Raw genomic sequence first — 22,372 nt, forward strand, 5'->3', positions numbered from 1 at the left:
GCCCTTACACCACAAACTCGTAAATGGCAATGATACAGATGAGCTGGTGGCAACTGAAGTCTGACATGCATTTGTGAGTTTTTTGAAAAGAGCTGGGCTAGAATTTACAGTCTTTCAGGCAACTTTTTCAGGCAATATAGAGGAAACTCTGAAGTTCATTCAAGGATCTGCTCAGAGATACCCTCCTGCTGTGAGCACTGAGTGCTTCCACAAAAGAAACACTGCATAATAATATCTGTATATTTCCATTAGCAAATCTGTATGAAATACTGAACAGCTTTGTCACTGCAGACTGCTTTAAAAGCAAGTTCCATTTTCCATTAAAGATTGGAACCATAGCCTCAAATAGCCCAAACCTTGCATGAAATGAAGCTTCATATTTTTCTGATGATTTTTATTTATTGTCCCTTCCCACAGCTGTCAGTAAACATGGTTTGGTGGGTAATATTGGTGGCTGGGGGACAGTGGGACCAGTTATCTTTGAGGTCTTTTCCAACCTTAGCGATTTTATGATTCTTCCAATTAACTGTTTCAGTTAATTCACATTAACTGTTATCAATGGGTTTTAAAGTCATAATATTACTTTCTCCAACAAGCAAATGTGCTAATATGTAAAAATACAGCTTCCATCAATGCTTTTCCAACACCAGGCTAGAAATTTCTACCACCAATACTATGAAGTAAGCAGACTATTCGACTGAGAAGTTATTCTTCTCCCTGAATAGCTGCCTGTGGATAAAAGGTTATTCCTTATGGTCTCGGAGAGAGCCACAATTGTGAGCAAACACTCCTTCCCTTACCTGCTAAGCAATACACCAGCAGAGCTGACAGACTGCTTCCATGCAAGAGGACACACTTAGGGCCTTTGCAATAGTGAGGGTGCTGCATGCATGCAGAAATGCACTCTTCAGGGGGTGCTAAAATGATGAGGTAATACTCAAGCCTAAACCAGAAAAGCCTAATTTCATCCAAGATCTGATAACACTATTTATGTCAAAGTGGAGTTTCAAACTACTGGGAAATTTTCACACGTCTCTGAAATAACAGGCTTGAGGCTTTTCTCCTGAACTATTTCTTGGCACAAGGGGGAGGTCTTGCTCCTTTTCTTCTAGTTCTGTTTCCAGGCACCTCAGAGAAATGTCAGGCTGTCTGACCTTAGAGCTACGCTGATTTAATGCTTGAATGTAGCTAAAAGAGATGCTGCCCAATTCCTCTTCAAAAGAGAGACTTTTGTTCCTTCTCTTGAACCAACATTAGCACTTATATGACCCCACAGTGAATGAGTTCAGAATGTTAAATCCATGTAAAACTAAGCACTTTCTGTACAGTTTTTGTCCATTTTACCTCCCTGACCCTGCTCACCTTGGGCTCAGACCACTGGCAGCACAGGGGAAGGAGTGTGTCCCCCCAGCAGCAATCTGTTTTCTGCCTCTCCTTCGTGGCTCCAGTTCTTCTTTGGACAACTTCAGTGACGAAACTGGTCAAAAATTACCTGGGGTGGAGGTGGGGGGGGGGGGCATGATGGGGATTCCTCTCCCCACCCACAGTGAGATCAAATACCTTCCCACAGCTGACCGAACTGCTGGGCACCAGAGAGGCTGGCATTGCTGCTGAATAAAATCTGTGTAAGTACACCCTTAGGGAAAGCCTGCAGTTTCACTCAAATTTGACAGCAGCGATTTATGAAGATACTTCACTCCTTCCCACACCTTTCCTCAGGCTTTATGTTCCTGCCTCTGCACCAGTCCCTGCATTATGCCAGCCCAAATGTTTGTGCAGATGGGGAGAGAATGAGGTCATGGAATTGATCTGGTTAGGAAAAAGTGGGAGCCAAAAAAACCTAGGAAGCCCCCAAGCAAAACAAAACAAAAATGAAAACAAACAAAACGCATAGCCAAAAACGGCTGCAAAACTGCCAAATGACAAGCCACAGCCTCAAAGTGCATACAAGCTGTTACACATCCTTCATTCAGCCACATATTTGCTTAGGACAGAATGAGAATGGAACAAGTTTACAGGTTCTTCCAATATTTTATGGCAGCAGACTTGCCTTTGCAGCCCCACTCCTTAACGCCCCCCTGTTCTGGAATATTGGAGAAGGGAGCAAAAACCCCATTCCCCTTTGTATCACTACTGCAGCACTTAGCTTGCTCCTTTTTATTTTCTTTGGCATGTTGCTGTCTTGGGTGTCCGCGAAAATCATTCCACTGATTTCATTGTGAGCTGGCTTTAGTGGTGTGTTCTCAGCCGAGATCATCATTAAAAACCCAGGGGTAACTTTTGAAGAGTTCAGATGAAAAATGACTCCTGAGAACATCTCATTTTCATGTGCTTGCTTTCTTCAAGCACCTTGGGCTCACTTCTCTGAATTCTACTGAGCTATCAAACAAAGGAAGCAAAATGACACCATCTTCTTATACAGAGTTGTAGTCAGAGTGGCCAAAAGAAAAATAAACCCTCTTCCTCTTTGGCCACAAGACAGGGAGAGATCTACCAGTATACCAGTAAAAAGTGAGTTTAAGCATTGTCCATAGGTTGTAAAGTTGCAACCCTGCAGATACCTGTTGCGTTTCTTTAAAATTAGATATAAACAGCCCACCAAAGCTGTGATTAAGAAAAAAATTTCTAGCACTGCTGGGGAAAAATATTTTTCCAGAGAATACCATACTTTTTCCAGATTAATGGCAAGCAGAGTTAGGAATTATTCAGGGTCCATTTTTCATTTAGATCCATCTTCAGGTATGGCTACTGGCATATATGTATAACCATGGTTTTATGTACAATGCCTTGATATGTGCATGGAGATTTTTTTCTAGCTTATCTGTAGAATTCACATAATATTTACATTTTATCATGGTTATTCACATATTAATATCATTAAGTATAATTATACAACATATGTGTCAGGGCTTCTTGACTAGAATTTTTTGAACTAATTTTTTAAATTGTTTGTGCCTCAAAAGAAGGTATCTCTTGCTACTGTATTTTCAGAACCATACATATAGCAATTACTTCATGATCTTCTATGCATTTTATCAGTTAGACGAGGGCCTGGAGCTTAGGTAGTCTGAGTTAATTCCTGACTCCATGACAAAGGCCCTCTGTGATCTGGTGCTCTCTTTTTTCCAGTATCCTATTTATGGCAGCAATAGCACAGATAAAGTGCTGCATTTTAACTACAGCATCATGTAGACTTGCTCTGAATAAAGCTTTCATGATCCCCTTTGACTACCTCCAACCTAATCCATACTAATGAGCCCGTGACTAATAGATCCAGGGAAACAAATCAGTAGAAACAAATCATACACACTAATGTATTTCCTCCCTGTGGCAGAATCCTTAGGGTTGTTTTGAAAGTACCAAACTGAAATCATGGACAGAAATGGAATAAAAATGAAAAAGGGAGAAAAAGAAACAGTATAAAGTACTTCAGAGAATGCAGCTGAAGAAATTCTCTGTCTGGAAATATCAAGAGCAGGGAAAGAAAAAGAGGAGTTAAAAAAAATCAGTGAAGAAAAGATTGTACTTTCATACAAGATTACGAAATATTCACTTATTGTGGAAACGAGTCACGTGCATGCAATTAATGCCGTCCCCAGTACAGCCAATGAAAAGGTGCTACGGGTTTCTCCTGAAATCATTCTCCTGAAATGAAACAAACTTCTGTTTTGTCAGTGGAGAAAAACTGGGCATACATAACCCAGGTTCTCCAGAGATGGATCATATCTGCACACAAATGCTCTATTGCACAAGTAAGAAAATGTTAGGCAAGAAAGAACAGACCATCAGCAAAGCAAAAAGATGGTCTAACACGAGGAGGAAAAAAAAAAAAAGAGACATTACTGGCAGCTTTCTTTTCACATAAAATATTAACCAGTTAACTAAAGTTAAAAGTTAACTAAAAATTAAGATGTAGCAATCTTACAATATTATGATTCTCAAAAAGTAAGAAAAATAGACTTACATCTCTTGATTGCTGCTCTTATGGATGACAAGGGTCCTTGGCTTAATGAAGAAAGAACAAATGATTACAAAGTGGTTAATGGCTCAAAGAGGAAACAACTAAGTAAGGTCATGCTGAGATTCCCTATACGTTGTACTGGGCTTGCCAAATTGGTTTTTCCCCCGGGTTGCTATCTTAACAGAAACTTGTCCAAAACTCTTGGAGTATACAACTACACCCAACCCCTTCTAATGAAAACCAGGTTGCAGCTTAGCTTAAAGACTGCGAAAAGATAGAAAGCCAATTTTGAAAACCATTTGTTCGCTCAACTGTATGTTCAAGTTCACATTCTGTCTCTTTTGACTGGAAAACTTGGAGAAGAGCCCATGTGGGTGTGTACACTCTCAGATTATTAGCATTTAATGACAACATTCCTGTAAATAAAGGAAATTTACACAGCCAAGTAAACACCTACAGCCCCTCTTTTAAATATTTTTAACAATTTCTTAACAATTGATCTTCACTTTCATTTGGAGTTGCATTTTTCAGTAATAACTCGGGGGTGGGGTTAGACAGGAAGACATGACTACAAAATCGTTGGTACACAAGGACAGAAAAATGTTTCCTTTTGCCAACTCATCTGTTTTCTTGGTAAGACTAAGGTTTCTGATGTCTCTCTCCCAAACATCTTATTTAAAAGATGTAGCAGCCTTTACTATTTTTGCAGGTACACAATAAAAGTAACCTGAGATTACCATTTTTACAAAGTGTTGCTAAATTGACGAACATATAAACAAACCTGCCATGTGTATGAAGTTAGACAGGAGATTAAAAAACAAACAAACCACAAACATAAATCTGCTTCAGAAAAAGGTTCTTTATTTCTTTGATACAGTATGTAAAGAATACTTGGAGATTCCTTTAGAAGAATATTCGGCACTTCTAAGAGGCAGAAAATGGACTATATGTGGTTCAAATTAACACAGTATCTTAATTACAACAGAAAGACATGCTAATCAAGCATCTTCCGGAAACCATGCACCAGAGCCTTCATCAGTAGCAGCAGTAGGAGCAGGAAGGTTGGTGCGGGGAGGGCATGAGCATCCTGTGACCGCTGTCACGGTGCGCAGGGCAGGCACACAGCGCACAGCCACGGTCAGTGCTCAGCCTGGCGCTGCCTGCACTTCCACTGCGATTGCTGCTGGCTGCAGCTCCGCCAGTGGGATGAAGAATAGCGGGGTTGGAGGAGAGAAGAAAGAGACACTTACAAAGAACTTGGATGAAAAATGTCCTCCCTCTACATTCGCTCAGAAAACTAATTAAGACTAGAAATGAATGTTGCCCTGACCGAACTGTCTTCTGAAATACTTTGGCTAGTCTAGGATAAACAATGCCTATTTGTCTGGTTTCAGAAACAGTTCAACTGTGGCTTGGCCCCTCTCCACACAGCTAGCAAAGCCGCATTAGAAAACATTTCTATCAGTCATATTTTATTGCACATTCTCAGCAGAAGAGGATTCTTGCTTTCCTTCAAAATATTCCATCACAATACAGCCTTATCTTCAAGAAACACTTTTAGTTTTATGTTCCTCCCTGATGTACCCAATTTGTCTTTTTTTCTTCCTTCTAACTCAACTCTCTTTCTGTTGGATGTTCATTTTTGAAACTTTATTCTTCTGCCTTCATTGCTGTGAATAACTACAATACTCAGGATTTTAATTATATTTAGTACTGGTAGAAAGGAGATTCAAGTCTGGCAACATGAATCTGAAATCTTTTGGAGGAACAAATACTTTCCATACTCAAAATTCAACAGTTTGTTAAATTCTACTGCAGGAAATTAGGAAATCTATAAGTTGTGCATACTCAAGTATCAGTAAGACCCAAATGGAGCAGGTTAAGTTCTTTCTTCATCCGGCAAGAGCACTTTGAAACTGTTTCAATTTGCCTCAGAATTTGATGAGCACTTTTAGATGTGAGCATGTATCTTTGGCTAGAACTCATAGGAGTCATCATATATGCAAAAGTTCAAGTTTTCTGTGCATTATACTGACCAAAAGAGTATAGAAAAGATCTTAAAATCAAAGTGCAAAGACCTTTCATGAAACCAAGCTGGTGAAGCAGAAGTACAAATATATTATCAGCAAGGCAGTTCAAGCATGCAACAATCTGTATAATTCAGAACCCAAGATAATATGGTTCTGTTTGAAAATTTATGAACTCACAGGCAAAGCAAACTGTTATCAGATAGTTTTTCTTTCCCACTTTCCATTAACAGGTCACCATCGACACCCTTCCTCCTTTCTAACAAAGCACTACATTTGCTGTCCCCAGGAGAGTTTGAACCACATTTAACTTACAATTATTTAAGCCCTTTAAAAGCCAAGAAATGGGAGTTAATTTACAATTTCTTCTTTTTTGTTGTCTTTCCCATGAAACCCTCTAAGGGGACTGCAAATACCATAACTTTGTTACATACAAATCCCCAGTAACTTAAATAAGATGTTGTTTTTAGGGCAGCCTATGATTTTGCCCATACCTCATGCTGAGCTAACCCCACCCTGTTACGCAGGCAACAATTCCTGGTCTCCCATCCCATCTTGCAAAATAAGGAGGGATAAGGTTGTTACTGCCCTCCTCTGCCCCGCAGTTAATGACCACATTTTCTCTCAAGGAATCCAGAAAAATGAGCATAACCAAATCAAATCTATTTCTCCTATTTGATGTGGTAGGAGCTGCAGCAGTGAGTCTGCTGAATGGAGTCCCTGCCTCTTTCCCACCTCCTCCTCCTGTCTGTAAAGCAGAGCAGTAAGCCAAAGTGCGCACACACACATACAAAACCAAACCACAAATGCTCGTGTCAAGGACAAAATGAAGCAGTAAGAAGTTTAATCTGCGTGGGATCTGTGATCCTGGTCCCAGCACGACTCTCCCGACAGTTACACCAGACCGATGGAGGGGATGGCATGGCAACAGCCAGCCCGCAGGGGGACAGCAGCTCCTGCACTGCCCTGCAGCATACACAGACAAAACTCCAAACTCAAACTGCTGGAAGAAAACAGAACAGACAGCAGGAAGCAGGCACTTTCACTGCATAAAAGCCTGATAAACATTAGCTCAAACAGCCCCCCAGCCACACCTAATATGGAGTGAGTACAGATGCAAACCACTCGCTCTGCCCCCATACTATTTACCAGGCAGCAGAGGACAAGCGGAGCAATTCTTTTGACATCTGATTTAAGCTGGACGTCACTCACTGTTAACTTAAAGCACAAACTTTGTTCCATTTCCAACTGAAGCAGCAGCTCTGCTGTGCTTCCCAAGCCAGCCCTTCAGAAGGGGGAACTAGCCCAACTCTGGGCATCCAAACAAACTGGCTTGATAGGTTCAGAGGGGACCTTTAAAGCTGCTGAACTTGCTAGCTGAAAGCAGTCAGGTACTTCAAGTCAGCAGTGATACGCAAAGTGTCCCACGGGTCACCCTTTCTGAAAGATAAAGAACCTGGAATGGTTCGTTTGAAGATGTTAAGCACCTACTCACTCCTCCTGCGGGCTTTATTCTAGGTTTCAAGGACAGATTTCCCAAATATAAACACTTAAGGAAAGTGCTTCTAAAGCATATTTTAAGCCCGCGCATTGGTGAAATAAAATTGTCACCAGCTGCAGCTCTACCTGAAGGCCCGCTCCTGCGAGGTGACTCCTGAACCAAGGCAGCAGCCCCCGGGAAGCAGATGGGAGCAGCACGGGGTTCAAACCACTGAGGTGTCTCTGAACCAGCAGAAGGAATTGTGCCTGTTGGGAGGGTCTGCATTTCACCCAGGGATCCTCCAGCTGTTTTGGGAGCAGCAGTGGCTCCAGCCCAGCTGAGGCCACCTCAGGGACTCGTCTGCCGGCTCTGCTCCTGAGCACTGACAGACTCATGCTGCGCTTTGCCTGCTGCTGGAGGCCACAGGCAGTGCTGGCTTGTGATTCCTCCCTCCTGCTTGTAAGCACACCCTCACCGATGTAGGGGGGGTTCCCCAGGCTACCTACAGACTTCTGCCCTATGGGCTGCAGTACTGCTTGGGATAAAAAAGACATCCCAAGCTATGGTCCTGTCTCAGCATCCTTCCTTCATCCACCTCCGACCACTCACCCTCCTATTCTGTGGCACGCATGGGGTGCTCTGCAGGAATCGTGCAACCCTCTACAGCGCCTGCTCCCACAGGAACCTCCCTCTAGCAGGAGGGACACCTTTGGTTTCTTTATCAGAGCTGACGTAACGATGAGTATTCTACAGGAAAACCGATCACACCTATTTCATACATTGTTCTAGAGATTTTTCTGGTGAGAAAAAAATGAAAAAGGACAATCACTTGTTCTAGAAAACAAATATAGTGAAGCATCTGCTCCAAAGATTTATCCTTCACATCACATTATATGGGATTTTTCTCCGGACATCTGTCCTTTGGTTCACACACCTGCGTAAAAGGCATTTAACACATTTTCAGTTGTGATAATTATTGACTCTTTACACCGGCACTTTAAAAAGTTAAAACATTGCTATTTTTAATATCTTGTGACTTCTTGGAATGCCAGCCAAGAATTTTTCAATAGCTGATGTTGAAATCACTGCGAGGTAAAACACTAGAATAATGAAAGGCACGATCTATTCCTCTCAGTTCCTCTAGAAATCATGCTAGCTTCCTAATAGCCAACGTACCACAATGTAATCTTTTTAAAGCTTATTAGGAAACTGTTAATATTATTTAGAAAACATTATTCCAAACAAAATATTCAAAATATAATGATTTCACCGCAGACTGAGTTCCAGAAAGACGTTAGTATTTCTATAGTAAAATTAAGGCTGGTGCAAAAGACTGAGTTTACCACCATGCAGATGGCAGGCCAAGGACAGAGCTGTTAGTTTACGTGACACATGGACCCGAGATGCAGTTTCTCCCTTGGTATAAGACAAACAGAGAGTGCACAGCCAGTACAGGCTCTCCATTTCCACCAGCCATCCTGTGCCGGTGCTGACATGGCCACGTCTGCTGGATCAGCCATGTGATTTTGCTAATAACAAACACCCCAATTAGTTTTCAGGCAGACAGGCTGACTGCTCCAGCTGGCTGTAGCTCCCCATGAGCACCAGGGTGATGCAAGAGGTGGTGAGAAGGGGCAGCCAGTGAGGCCAGCGGCTGTCCTTGTGGGAAGCAGCTCAGCCTCCACACACAAAACACGACCTTTAGCCTGTGACTCACTTCCAACGTGCGGCTGATCAGACAGCAAATCACCAAACGCTGGCTCTGCCTTGGGTCAGCTGTTCTTCTCGCCCTTCGGCATCAGCTGATTCACTGTTGTGGTTTGGTTTTCTGCTCGTGCTGGTTGCCCAGACTGGCTCGCTGGGAGATCAGACGATCACCAGCAGAAAGCAGCTGGCAGTGGCCTGGCACCATCGTGGCCGCTCTGGAACATGAAGACAGCACCCTCACCTTCCCTGCTAAGTAATGGGGTATTGCACCCCATGGCCCTGCGGGAACTAATAAAGATCCGGTCACCTAAGAAATCAAGTGCTCAATACTACAGATCTAGGAAATCAGACTCACCCTGGTACCACTTTACCTCTCTTGGGCCTGGCCCCAAAAGCAAGCAATCCCGAAGCAGTAATTAAGCCCAGTTACAATTCAATCCTCATCACTATGCTGAAGATGTCTGCTTCTGCATCACTAAATGAACAGAGCAACTGTGACTTCCCACTGCTTGGATAAGCAAGGACGTAGTTAAGAAGCAGCTAAAACCCAGCTGCTCAGCTAATTAGAACAGCTCGCATTGATCAGTGTAGGGAGATGGTTTCAGAAATGGCTTTCTAGCTATTGCTTCAGCCACTTATTCCATATTCATGTGCTTGTCACTGTCGTACTTGGAGACGGTATTTCAGCCACCGAACCTTCAATTTTATGGCAGGACACTGGAAGGAAGTAAAAGCAGATCAAAGCAGCAAATGATAACATTTCACCCACTGATCCTTGCAGCAAACTGCAGTCATCAACATGCAACAGCTTCCACACTTAACAATGTCCAGCTTAGATCTTGAAGCTAAAACACCCCAAATTTTAGTGTGAATCTGAATCACTCAGTTCATGTGTATCCCAAATTAACACTTTCCTGATCCAGAGCTACAGACACGCTAGACAGAATTCCCCTTTTCACTTTGCATTTTCTTTCAGACAACCTGAGCTGCACTGCACCTTGCCCCAAAGAGGACTGCATGCACTTGCCCATTCCAGAAAGACAAATTGTCAGAGCATTATTCAAGTTATTCTCAGTCTTCGTTGTCTATTTACGGATTTTGTCTCCCATCAAAATGTGTATGACAAGAACGGAGGGCCCTGCTTATTGAAGAGTTTGGCCCTTCTGTAACAGTCAAGAATCTACGATCTAACCTATTTATCAACAATTCGTACTCACTTCTGTGATACCTCTGCAAATATGTCTCGATGGAAATTGAGAAATAATATTGCAAATACTTTAATGACAATTTAATCTTGGTAGTAAATATTTCTAGCAGTTGAAAGCACGTGTAATTTTAAGTGTAAAATGTTATCGTAATGCAGCACAGTGAATGTAAATGCGAGTATCATTGAGTTGTCTTAGTGATAGAGGTAGGATATTTGGGCTCAGCCAGCACTGTGTTTAGGGAAAAGAATAAGGGTGAAAAGTGTAGGGAAGAAGCCTCTATCAGACAAAAAGACTTAGCTGTAAACTGCAGCTTTTTCAGATGTAAATTCTTTACCATTAAAGTCTGCAAAGTTTTTGCATTTGCAAATGGCGTGAGATGACAGTGCCCTACTTCTGCTGTTAAGCAGTATGAAACGAAGCTTGTTTCTCAAGAATGGCTCTTTGATTCAACTATTTGCAGTGGCATTTCAGTCAGCAAATCAAAGCCCTCAGTGGCCACTGACAGGACATCCTGCTTGCCTCATACATCTCTGTACATCAGAACACAAGCTGGTGGCTGAGTGAGCTCCAAAAACTTTGTAATTGACCTCACAGATGAATAAAACCTGTTTTAATAATGAAGGATGAGGAGGACAAAGGCATAGGGGAAACCTGTTGATCCAGATCCACAGGATTCAAGGTATCTTTACAGGTCTTTAACTATTATAAAGTATGGATATTAGACTTTCTTCAATAGTCTGTGTACTTCATAGAGAATGTAATTATAGTGGCAAGGTTATCTTTAAGCTTAAAGTTTTGTAAAAGGGGAAAAGTGGTATGTGAATGTCCTCAGATTAGAAGTATTAATAATGATATACTAACAAAACAGGTAACATTCTGCTTTACAACAAAGCAATATCTTCAGTGTATATAAAAGAAAGCGAGCATCTTCAGTCCCTACTAAACCCAGCTACCTCCAAATCAACAAAGAGAAAAATAAGAGACTGGGGGTGAGGAATCAACCAAAGTAGTCATTTCTGCTGGCCTGCTGAAAACACAAAGGCCGTGAAGCTTAGGAGCAGAAACACACCAAAGCATGGCTTCAGAGGAGAACGAGCAGGAACTAAGGGTGCTGCCTGCAGGAGTGAGCGCAGCAGGACTCAGAGGAGACATGAGCTGGAAGTGAGGAATCCAGATGAGAATGCTCAGGTACTTGAAAGCCTTCGGACTTCAAAGACTCCAGAGCTGTAATCAAACTGAGGGAGCAAGGCATAGATGTTTCTTATTTTGCCTAGATCTGTTTCCTGTGAAAACATAGTTGGGAAAATACAGGTCCATGTGTTTCAATTATTGTGCATTCTTCAAGGAAGAAACTGGCATACACGTGTGGAAGAAGTTTCAGGGGAATCTCGAGGCATCTTAAGGCCTCCAGCAGATTGATAATTGAGTGTCACTTCCAAGGGACACTACCAAATAGCTTTTACACTCAGCAGTTAAGATAGTATCTGTATTCTGCCTAGTCAGAGATTAACAGCACACAATTCCAGTTCTGTAATATAAAAGCCAGCTGTTTGAGAAGCATCCAAAACATAAAGTTCAACCGCAGCCACAGAAGTGGGATTATGGAGAAGCGTTCAATGCTGGCATGACCTCAGTTCCAAAAAATCAGCTGAGCACCTCTGAGAATTTCTAAGTGTGTCGGCCAACGCTGAGCCCTTTGACATGTAGGACTGTCACGCTCCTTTCGCCTAATTCTACTTCTTTGTAATCCGTCTGAGCCAAATAAGCAGCATGAAATGTGCTGGAGTTTAAGCTTTAACTGAGTGAGGAAACAAAAGGAATTTTCTCATTATTTTCATTGGAGGCGTATGTTGAGAGCAAAGACATTTGTTGTGGAGGGATGGCCTGTAAAACAGATTTATCAATACATATACATAGAATAGACTGAAGTCTACTAACTCATGACCAAAAAGAAACCCAACAAAAGCATAAACCCTTCTACACTGTAAACGTGAAGCAGCAGCCAAAAATTTGTGTAAGAATTTTACAAGGTCATCCATATACAGAGATGTACTGGCTTTAAAGTGTCATTTATTAAATACATAAAATAAATAAATGATTAAATATTTAAATAAAATCATCATTTACAATCAGTAGAAACTCATTTTCAACCCTCCCATGTTAAAGCATCACAGAAGTTAAAACTATGTTCATGCGCGATCACAACTTGTTTCAATGGACTGTTGACTCACCCAGTTACACCCTATAAGACATTAGGTCCATGAACTCACAACAGTGGCCCTTACAGAAAGCACAGTGCACAGAAATTGTAAATTAACATCTCATAACCACACCCTTCACTCAACCTGTCTTTCCAGAAAATGCCCCGCATGCAGCTCAGTCAGAGAAACAGCATGTTTGCCTGCCTATACGTTCTTCCCCTGCCCTGCCTCCAAAAACACTGAAATGCTTCCTTTTCTTCAAAACCACAAATATTGGCAGAGATTTTGGTTAAAAAGACAGACAATGACCCCTCAGAAATTTGCACTCTTTAACAACAAACCATACACTCACATGTCTGCAGGTCTACAACGCCCATCTCTTAAGTTTAAGTATGATCTTAAACTGCAGTGTTTCGTATTCATTTGCAAAGATTCAGCAACTCTGAGATTACGGTCAGCCATTCTCAAAAGACACACTTTACAGATTATTTTAAGTAACAGCAGCCTTGTTATTCTGAGCGTACAAGGACGTAGGTAAGGTATAGCATACTGGTAAAGCTAGTATCTTTCTTTGCCCAAGCTGGGCAAAAACTTCCAAGTTTTTAGATACTCAAATTCTTTTCCAAGTGAAACAGAGGCATCAGCCATCAAAGCTTAAAATCACACCTACACCTACAAAACCTGTATCTATCCCAAACACACTGCAAAACCCCCATAGATGAGCAATGACACTGCTTTAAGAGCACTCAAAATACCTACCTCACCAGCCGGGAGAAGGCCTTTACCCACTGGGGACGCTTCCCCAGTAAAGCAGCTCTCATCTTTGGGCAGGTCACCGTGAAAATGTGCTGCACGACAAAATGAACTTCCTCCACCCTCAATCATATACCCTGTCTGCCTTATAACATTGGGGACCTCAAATTACATTGCAAAATAATAAATACTGCAGCCTCTAATGGATAGTTACAGCTTGGAGGACATAATCACTATCATCACCTTTCCCCACTCAACCAAATTTAGCCTCGCAAGCAAACACCTTGTAAAACAGACTGAACCGGACCTTCCTGGAGCAACATCTGTAAGAAATACCTTGCCAGGACATTTCAGAGCCACAGACATCAGTGTTCCTCCCTAGCCTGTAAAAATCTCCCTAACACAAAATGCCCCTAACACATTGCCTTTCACATGCTTATCCCCGCACTTGGATCAATGCACCATATGCCTGCCATCAGCCAACTAGGCAGAAGAAATTAAATAAGTACTACGTAGCAGATTCAACTTATTTGGGCAACTGAAAGGACAAAACAACCACCTACCAGTGGGGTTACCCTTCTCTCCTAACAACCACTCAATCTCTGATCCTTCACCCCAAATCATTACGAAGATAAACTTTTTTTTTTTTTTTTTAAATCTCCAGCACAGCTTAAAGGCTCTGGATCCAAACAATAGAGCATGTAATTTTGCTAATCTCCACTCTCAGCAAAGCCCTTAACTCCAAAGGCAGGAAATTGTCCCTAACCTTTTTCACATCAGCCAACAACCTTACTTCCCTCTCCCCTTTTAACACGCCTTTGGGCCTCAGGAAGTAACAGTGACCTTTTCCTTAAGACTTGATTAATTGATTAACACAACCTAGGCAAACTCAGAACAACTGCATTATAATTTTCTCAAGTAGCAAAGCCATAGGAGTTGCACTCCATGGACCTTGTGGGTCCCTTCAAGGTTGAGACATCCTACAGTTCTGCAGGGAATGACAGCTCAGCCTCCTACACTAGACAACATGGAAGGTGTTATACAAAAGTTGCAGGAACCAAGTTCAAAAGAGCCAAAAAGACTTCTCTGCGTGCAACACAAGGTTAAGCTATGGCACTTCTCGCTGCACAACACTGTGAATGCTAAAAACCTATATGCATTCAAAAAAAATTAAAGAAAAAACATTGAGGGCTATTAAATACAAAGCAACAACTCTCTCAGGAGACCCAAGTCACCTAAATCTGGATGCTGACAGAATACATGGATGCCTTCCAATACATGCTTGTTTTTTTCCTCATCTTCTTCCCTACGCCTCTGCTTTGGACATAAGCAAGACAGAATAAGAATATAAGAATAGATGGACCTTTTGTCTGCTCCAGAAAGGCCATTTTTACAGATCCTTAGATGTCTTTCGGGATGGAAGGAAGTTGCCTGTCTAAAACCTTGGGCATTTCTTCCAGTTACTTCAGCTGCTCTAATTAAAAGATAAATAATGTGATGTTTACTTTTTCATGACATTTGAAAATCCTATTTTTTTTTACTGTAAAAACAATCTTGGCAATTTATAATAAAGCTCGTCCAAGAACATTAATGAATGTGTTTTATATCGCCGTTCAACTACATCTGTATTACGCAAAGCAAAATACCTGTTTAGCAAGGCAGTTACTGCACTAAGGAGCGTTCCTGTCAATCCAAACACTAACAGACATCATTAAAAAAAAAAAGGACAGTATGGGAACAGTAATTACAGGAAATATAAAAAACTAAGTCATCGTTTCAGATCTGTCCTAGACAGAAAAAATGCTATTATTAACAGAGAGCATTGGAAGTCTGTTCACAGAGTTCATTTTTAACAGAACACATTTCCCTGTCATGCCTCAGAAAAAAGAAGACAGATGGGGCAGCAGTGCAAACGATCTTCTGTCCCACACAGCAGTACAGTGTGGCTGGAAAGCCTCTCTTGTGGCTGTCACTGCTGTCCTTGTCTCAGGCCATGACGCTCTTCCTTCCAAGATGTCAAACCTACACCTGTTAGGAGTAGGATTAGCTTTTAGCTAATGATGGGCTGAGTGTTTTAGAAGAGGTAGTGGAAAGAAGCTAATAAAAAAGCACGAAGGTCTTCAAAGCAGTTGCCCGTAAGAAGCTGTATTCCCAGAAGAGGAGGGAAATCTGACGTGGTCCAATCCCAAAATGCTATCAGAATTGTTTGAGCCAGTACTGTACTAATACTAAACGTCAGTGTGTGAGGAGATGGGGAAGCAGAAGTCCATGTTACATGGAATAGAAGGACTGCAATAAAGAAAACAAAGCTATATCTTCCCACAAGCATCTATTACAGGCAAAAACATTGCTTAGTGTGACATGAGATCACTCATGTACTTCTTTTGCTGGAACTAAGTATTATATCGTGGATCAACAGAGAGATTCAATTAAGTAACCATTATTTGCGACTGGAATGTTATAACTAGATTTGGATCCTCTCTTTAACTAAAAAATCAGCCTTTGCCTCATGCCTTAGAAGATTGGGAATGTTCACTACACACAGAAGATAAACCTCTTGTAACAACTGCCAAAATTAAGATGTGACTATATGTACCTATAAGGCCCTTACCTTTACAAATATGTTCCACAGTTAGGGGTATAGGACCTAATTTCAGTCCTCTCTAGCAAGTGACCTACCTGCGACCACACTGGTCGTAGCCTCTAAGGGAAGAGGCAATGTCTCTTTGCACTGCTGAATCTTAGTTCACTTCCTACAGCTGAGGCAGTTGGGAACAGGCACAAAAGCAGCTCATCCCTGGTGCCCTCGTAGCCCTATTAAGGGCGAGTACTCGGTCAGGTGAGCCTGTGGTTTGTTGCAGCTGGCCAAAACTATGACAAACAGGGACTACATTCAAAACAGGGACTACATTCAAATTGTGATACCTGCACTGAGCCAAATACCTTTGAAAGGAGAAATTTTGTAGCAAAATCAGCAATCTGTCTCAAAAATGACAGAACCAGAGATTAATACACAGCTGTGCAAAATGCACATGAAACACCAAATAAATACAATAAGATGGAAGAAGCTATCAACATGACAGACCTCACTAGGAATATCTCTCTACCATGATACAGTCAGGATGCAACTGTATCATGCTTTTCAAGAGTACATAATCAATCGCTTCAACGTTCAACCTGCCAAAATCAGATGCTACTTAAAGTAACCAATTCTCTGTACCGAAATGATCTGCAAACATCAAAGAATAACTTAAAATAAAATGACAAAGTGGGTAAGCACTACATAAAAAGAGAAAAAATGGAAAAAGTAGCGATCTCTTCCCTCTTGTGCACATCAGAGAGAGGCCATGGAAACCAACACAATGCAAACTGAACTCTCCCACTCAAATTCCAGAGGTGAAGGAAAATGTAGATACTGACCTGAGTCCAACAAGGAATCTACACAGATCCTTAGGGAAAGGAACCAAAGCTCATGTATCAGCTCCAGCACTCTTAAAATACCAACATACGATTTTTTCAGGGAGAACCTGAGCCACTGCTTCTTCTGAGCTGGATGTTTACAACCAGCCAAGTCTGCCTCCTCTGCCCGGACACATATCCCATGGGCTTCCCCTAGCAGCTCCTCCTCCTTCTAGAAAAATTACTGTTTTTTTTGAGACGATTACAAATACCTTTGGAAAGAATTCTCTTCCAGCCCTCTCTCCCATCCACCGGCTGAATTTAATGTGCTATTTGTCATTTAAATGTCTTTGGAACGAAGGAACAATCATAAAGGAGAATTAAAACCATGCCTGATTAATTTGGCTCCTCACATGTTACTTATAAACAGAGAATTCCAGTTCTCCCCATAGCTTCCATCCACCCTAGAGCCTGTATATTTTCTGTGGTGGTTAAAGAGAAAACCATCTGGTTGTTCTAAAAGGAATTATTGCTGTCTTATAGGGAAAAAGTGAAATTGCCCAAAATGTCTTTTAAAAGGAAAGCATGATAATTAGAATAATAATGGGTAATTGTGTGCTTCCTGAAACTACCCTTGTAGAACTAAGGTGTGCCATGGTTGCTTACACTCCAGGCAATTCTCTTAATTCACACGGACAGCAGCCTTGTGCCCGGATGGTTCTCAGTACCTTCTACTGGAACCTCCTCAGAAAGGTGATGGAACAGCAAAACTTGCTCATGTTCACAGGACTCCCAAAGGAGCACTGAAATCCTCTGAATGAAGGAGGAGGGTGAACCCTTTTCTCTTTAGTCCTTCAACAACCATCTCATTCTCAGCATTATTTTCCATTATGAATTAGCATTAGCACTGGAGAGCAGCCCACACAACGGAAGGGGTTGTTCAGGGCACCAAAGCAGCCAGTCCTTCAAAATTCCCTTTGCAGAAAGCAGGAACAGAGTGCTCTTTTATTAAAACAAATCCCTCTTCTCTGTTTAGGGTTAAGGAATCTGGAACTTTGGCTAGGATGCTCCCTTCACAACAACTCTTTACTGCTATCTGTGAGAGGAATAGCCAAAAATCCCCAGCAAAACAGTGAAGAATTGGTGGCTTTAAAACAAACATCTGTAGCGATAGACTAGACATCCACAAGATCCCTAATTGCCAACAACTAAGCCTAACCCATCTGCCATTAATTCCTCTGCTTTACCTGTGATATTTTATTTCTCATTTAGAGACGAGTATAAACTGAGCAGGGAAAATTAACATTGCAAAGAAGAAATCAAACATAATGATTTACTGGGGCAAGGAAGCTATCAAAGAAATCTGCTGCACAAAATTGCTCCAGTTTATGCTTCTCCAGGGAGGCACATCCCTGACGTGCACAGCATGTGCTGCTTACCAGAAAAACACGACAAACAAAAGACAGACACATAAGCAGATTCCAGTCTGAAGTTACACCAGTGTAAATCCACATTTAACGAATGGGATTACACCAGCTCCAAGTGACCGAACACAAAATGCAGGTCTCAGAAGGAAAAAAAAAAAAAAAAAAAAAAGGAGCCACATGATCCTACTTTTTAGATGTCAACAACAAAAGTCATGTTATCAAGACCCTGCTTCCAGCTCTACCATTGATTTATTGTCTGAATCTGCTTCCCTCTGCTGAACCCATTTCATCTGTAAAATGGAGACGCAGCTATTTTTCTCCTTGGAGATGAGCCTTCTGATCCAACTAACCACATGAGCACTGATAACAGCCCAAAGGAGGCAACAATTGCTCCTTCTGGAGCAGCACAGGCTTAGCTCAGCTCGTGGCAATTGTGAAACTGTATCCTCAGGGCCTGGGAAGGAAACTAGCTTTCTGGACAAACACTTCTTCATACATCAATCTCTGACCTACTGGGAGCACACAAACATAAGATCTTCATTTTTTTCCACACCCTAAAAGTATGCTTAGATTAAGAGTAACTTGCCACACTTTACCCTTAAAAATCCTGAAGGCTTATTATAAAGAATAAGAATTCAACAGTAAAACAAGCATCACCCCCAACATTTACTCATTCTTCTAAACACAACCCAGAGGTGTCCTGAAGGCTTTTACCCTCACTTTGTCACACATGTACACCTTTCACATGAAGTGTCAGCAAGGTTAGAAGTCTCAAACTTCAGATTTGCATTACAGCCTGAAACACTGGCTAGAAGGGGTGAAAGCCTGAAATACTCCTCTGGGTAAACAGCTGCATTGACAATGCAATGCAAACAGTGCCAGGGGATAACACAAAGTTTTTGAACGACAGCAATCAAAAACTAGGTATCAGGATGCTTGTAGGAATGAATGTGGTCCCACTGGATAAAGGAACCCAGTGTTTGAACTAAAGAGTTAGATTTTGACTGGTTCTTTTAACACTGATTCCCACAGCATTATCATTTGGAAGTCGAATTAGTATGAGGCAGGCAAGCAGGCTATCAGCATGCTGAAAATTAGCTGGATCACCAGGCTCAATCTCTCTCTCTCTCCTGGGGAGAATTTCAAGACTCAGCTAGAAAAAGACATCACCTGATCTAGCAGTAGCATCAGAAGTCTGCCCACGTTGCACATTTAACTAAAATACAACAAAGAACCTAGGGGCCAACAAAGGGTTACAGGAGTACCTCTCACTCTTTACAATGCCCATTTTCAATACATTAACCTTGAACTTAAATTTACCTAAAATATGCAAAATCTGTTAAATGGCCTACTAAATTACTAGTGAAATTACTTCCGATGACAAAACACCTCTCCTTGTTAAACACCCAGATGTTAACAGCAATTTGTGAAAGGCTTCAAACTAGAAACCCAAACTTCCATATCTGGGAGCTAGCAAGATTTGTAGGGCGAGAGAAAGGTCACTCATATTCTCCTTTAGATACATGAAGCTGGAATTATTAAATGACTTACTGCAGACTGACTGTAATGGTTGCAACACAGAAAATCCTGCTATTGTCTGTTTTCTCAAGATGTCAAAAGCATATTGATTTATACCCCTTGTACAAATTGTACAAGTGTATCAATTTAACTGAAAAGGGAGTAGAGTTCCACTATACTGTCTGTCCTGTGCCTTAAGACTCGCTACATGCCTTGTTAAAGGCATGAGATCCTAATTCAAAGGTGTCTTTCAGGTGATGCTTCACAAATGAATTTTGATGGCAAAACAGACTCTTAAGCTACAGTTGGAGCATTACTGAAATATTTATTAAACACAATATCATAAATTCAACATTAAATAGCAGAGGAAAGAGAAACGCAGAGAATCATTCGCTAATGGAATTTTGCTACACAAAAACCTAAAACCAAAGAAAGATACAAAATACCATTCATAAAAATGACAGCTTGGTTTACCAGAAGCTCACTAAAAGAATCTGTAGCCCCTTTGATCAGCTACTTAAAGTGCTTCTTTATAAAGGAACAAAAGAAATGTTGTGTCTGTTTGTATTGTTGACTTTATATATTTTAAATGAAAAAAGACCAATTTTGTTCAATCAAATGAAGATGACAAGCTAGAAAAGAGCTTTAGTACATTGCAAATAGACAGAATGTATGCTATACAACAGCAAAACCTAGAATCTCTTTTAGCAAAGAGCTAATTCCCTCTCACACTCTCCATTTTGAGGGCAAACTTTCACAGTAGTCTCCCAGATTTAAAAATCAAAATCTCTTATTTGACTTGAAGTGATCGATATGCTACTAAACCTGCCAATAAATTGTTGCAGTCTTCAGCTACCTTCATCCTCTCATCTCCAAGGTCGAGGCAACTACAATGAATTACATCACATTACACAGCTGTGTTTCTGGATCTTGTGATCTGTAATCCTTATCCCACATGGAAAAAAAGCAGAGTCTAGTTAATCCAGTTCCTTTTATGAGATTAACTCATGTTCAGGATTAACTGCAAACATGTGGATGCCTGAAGTCTTCTATTATCTTACTATCATGTAATTTGCAGTGAAAACATTTAGAGGCATAAGACTGAAGTGTCTACTTCTTTTGACCTAATTGACCCGTGTTACAACAGTGCATGACATGAAGCTATCAGAGCCAACAGTGCATGACCTCACAGTAAAATCAAGAAATAATGATAATTACAGATCATTGTTGCCAGCGTAGACACATTTTTAATACTGTCAGGAATTTAATAATTGAAGGATGGTTAATATTAGGTCATGAAATTAAATGTCGCCAGATAACAACTTAACATAGCAATAGGTGTTATTTCGATTAATGGGACATCTGTTTCAATCTTACTTATGTGCTAATATTTAACGTAACAAATCCATGCAGAGTGGTACATGAAGATATCCACAGGCTCTTTTCTGCTACTCCTCACTTGATCCAATCACTCCTGCAAGGTGGACAGTTGCTAATTGTCAGGAGAGGTAAGTATATCGAAGGTACATTTTTGTGAGCAATATCTAGTGTATGTTCCCCTCCTTTAAAACCTTTTCCTGTGATCTTTGGTTCATCCAATCCCCAGACTTACCAGCCTTATGCTAGGTCCCACTCCAGGCCCCCTCAATCACAAGAAATATTGTCATATGATCTTTTTACTAAGCTAATCATGCTCTGGACTAAAACCTAGCCTTTCAGAGCCTGAGGAGAAGTTTGGGTGTGGCGGTGTTTGGGCTTTTTTTTTTTCCTTTTTTTTTGGTCTCTATTTCATACAAAGCCCTGGTGAGATCTTGTATCATGAGTGTGGAACACTGGGATAGAGTACTACTTCTCCAGCTGTCTCTTGGCCACATTTATACCCACTATTTTGTCTTCGGATATCTGCCTTTCTTAAGGCTCATTGCATGTATCTTCTTGTGGTCAGCTAGTGTCCCCATGCCCACCTCCATTTTTCATACTAATTCTAGTGCAGAAATTCTTGTTAATAGGCCTTGCATTCAAGTACAATGATGTGCAAGGTCATTTTGTTCAACTTTAGATCATGAGAAGGATGTTATGTTGCACTTTTGAGATCCATCCCACAACACGCAGCTTAAGGAAAAAATAGAAAAGATGCCTTTGGGCCATTTTGTTTTGTCTTTCCTTTGTCATGAGCTGCCTCCAGCGATGAGAAGGTCATGGATGCAGTAGCTTATCAAAAAATGGCATAAGTCATGAAAAACGGTCCCCAGTGTAATTCACACAGCCCTGAAATGTTGCCCATGATACAAGAGAACTGTTGCACTGCACTTTAAGTCTTGGATGCTTCACTATTTAGTTTTCCCTCAGTTTTTACAGCAAGGAATGCTGGTCTTCCTGTGGCTGCAGCTCTCCTCCCAAAGATGATATGGACAGACTAGGGATAAGAAGAATGTCACCCAGCAATTTGTCACCATAGGATTAGGCTTCCACGATAACATAGAATAAACCATGGAGTGCAGCAGTATCAATTAGCAGAGTACATCATGTAACTAAGGTAGGCTCTGGTCACCTCTGGCCTAGAAAGAGCAGCGAGACATGCACAAAACCACGCTATCCTTTTAACAGTGATTTTTCTTCCACACAGCTCACCGTGGAAAGCAGAACTAACTTAACACCAATGGCCAGTGAAATTGAGAAGGTGATAGAAGA

At 41.2% G+C, this 22,372-nt stretch overlaps 1 protein-coding gene across 6 annotated transcripts in view; it reads right to left on the bottom strand.

Moving 5' to 3' along the window:
- The window catches only part of SH3D19 (SH3 domain containing 19), an 80,403-nt gene that overhangs the window by 37,658 nt on the left and 20,373 nt on the right, over nt 1-22,372 (bottom strand). For 4 of the 6 annotated variants that reach the window (XM_066996730.1, XM_048071713.2, XM_048071718.2 and 1 more), the window contains exon 3: nt 3,965-4,005. In XM_066996730.1, coding sequence (XP_066852831.1) covers nt 3,965-4,005 — 41 coding nt within the window. Of the gene's footprint in view, nt 1-3,964; nt 4,006-13,343; nt 13,421-16,757; nt 18,289-22,372 lie in introns of those variants that run through there. The other 2 variants (XM_048071717.2, XM_048071715.2) reach the window with 2 other exon arrangements.

This window comes from Anser cygnoides, chromosome 4 (assembly GCF_040182565.1).
Source record: "Anser cygnoides isolate HZ-2024a breed goose chromosome 4, Taihu_goose_T2T_genome, whole genome shotgun sequence".
Taxonomy (NCBI): Eukaryota; Metazoa; Chordata; class Aves; order Anseriformes; family Anatidae; genus Anser; species Anser cygnoides.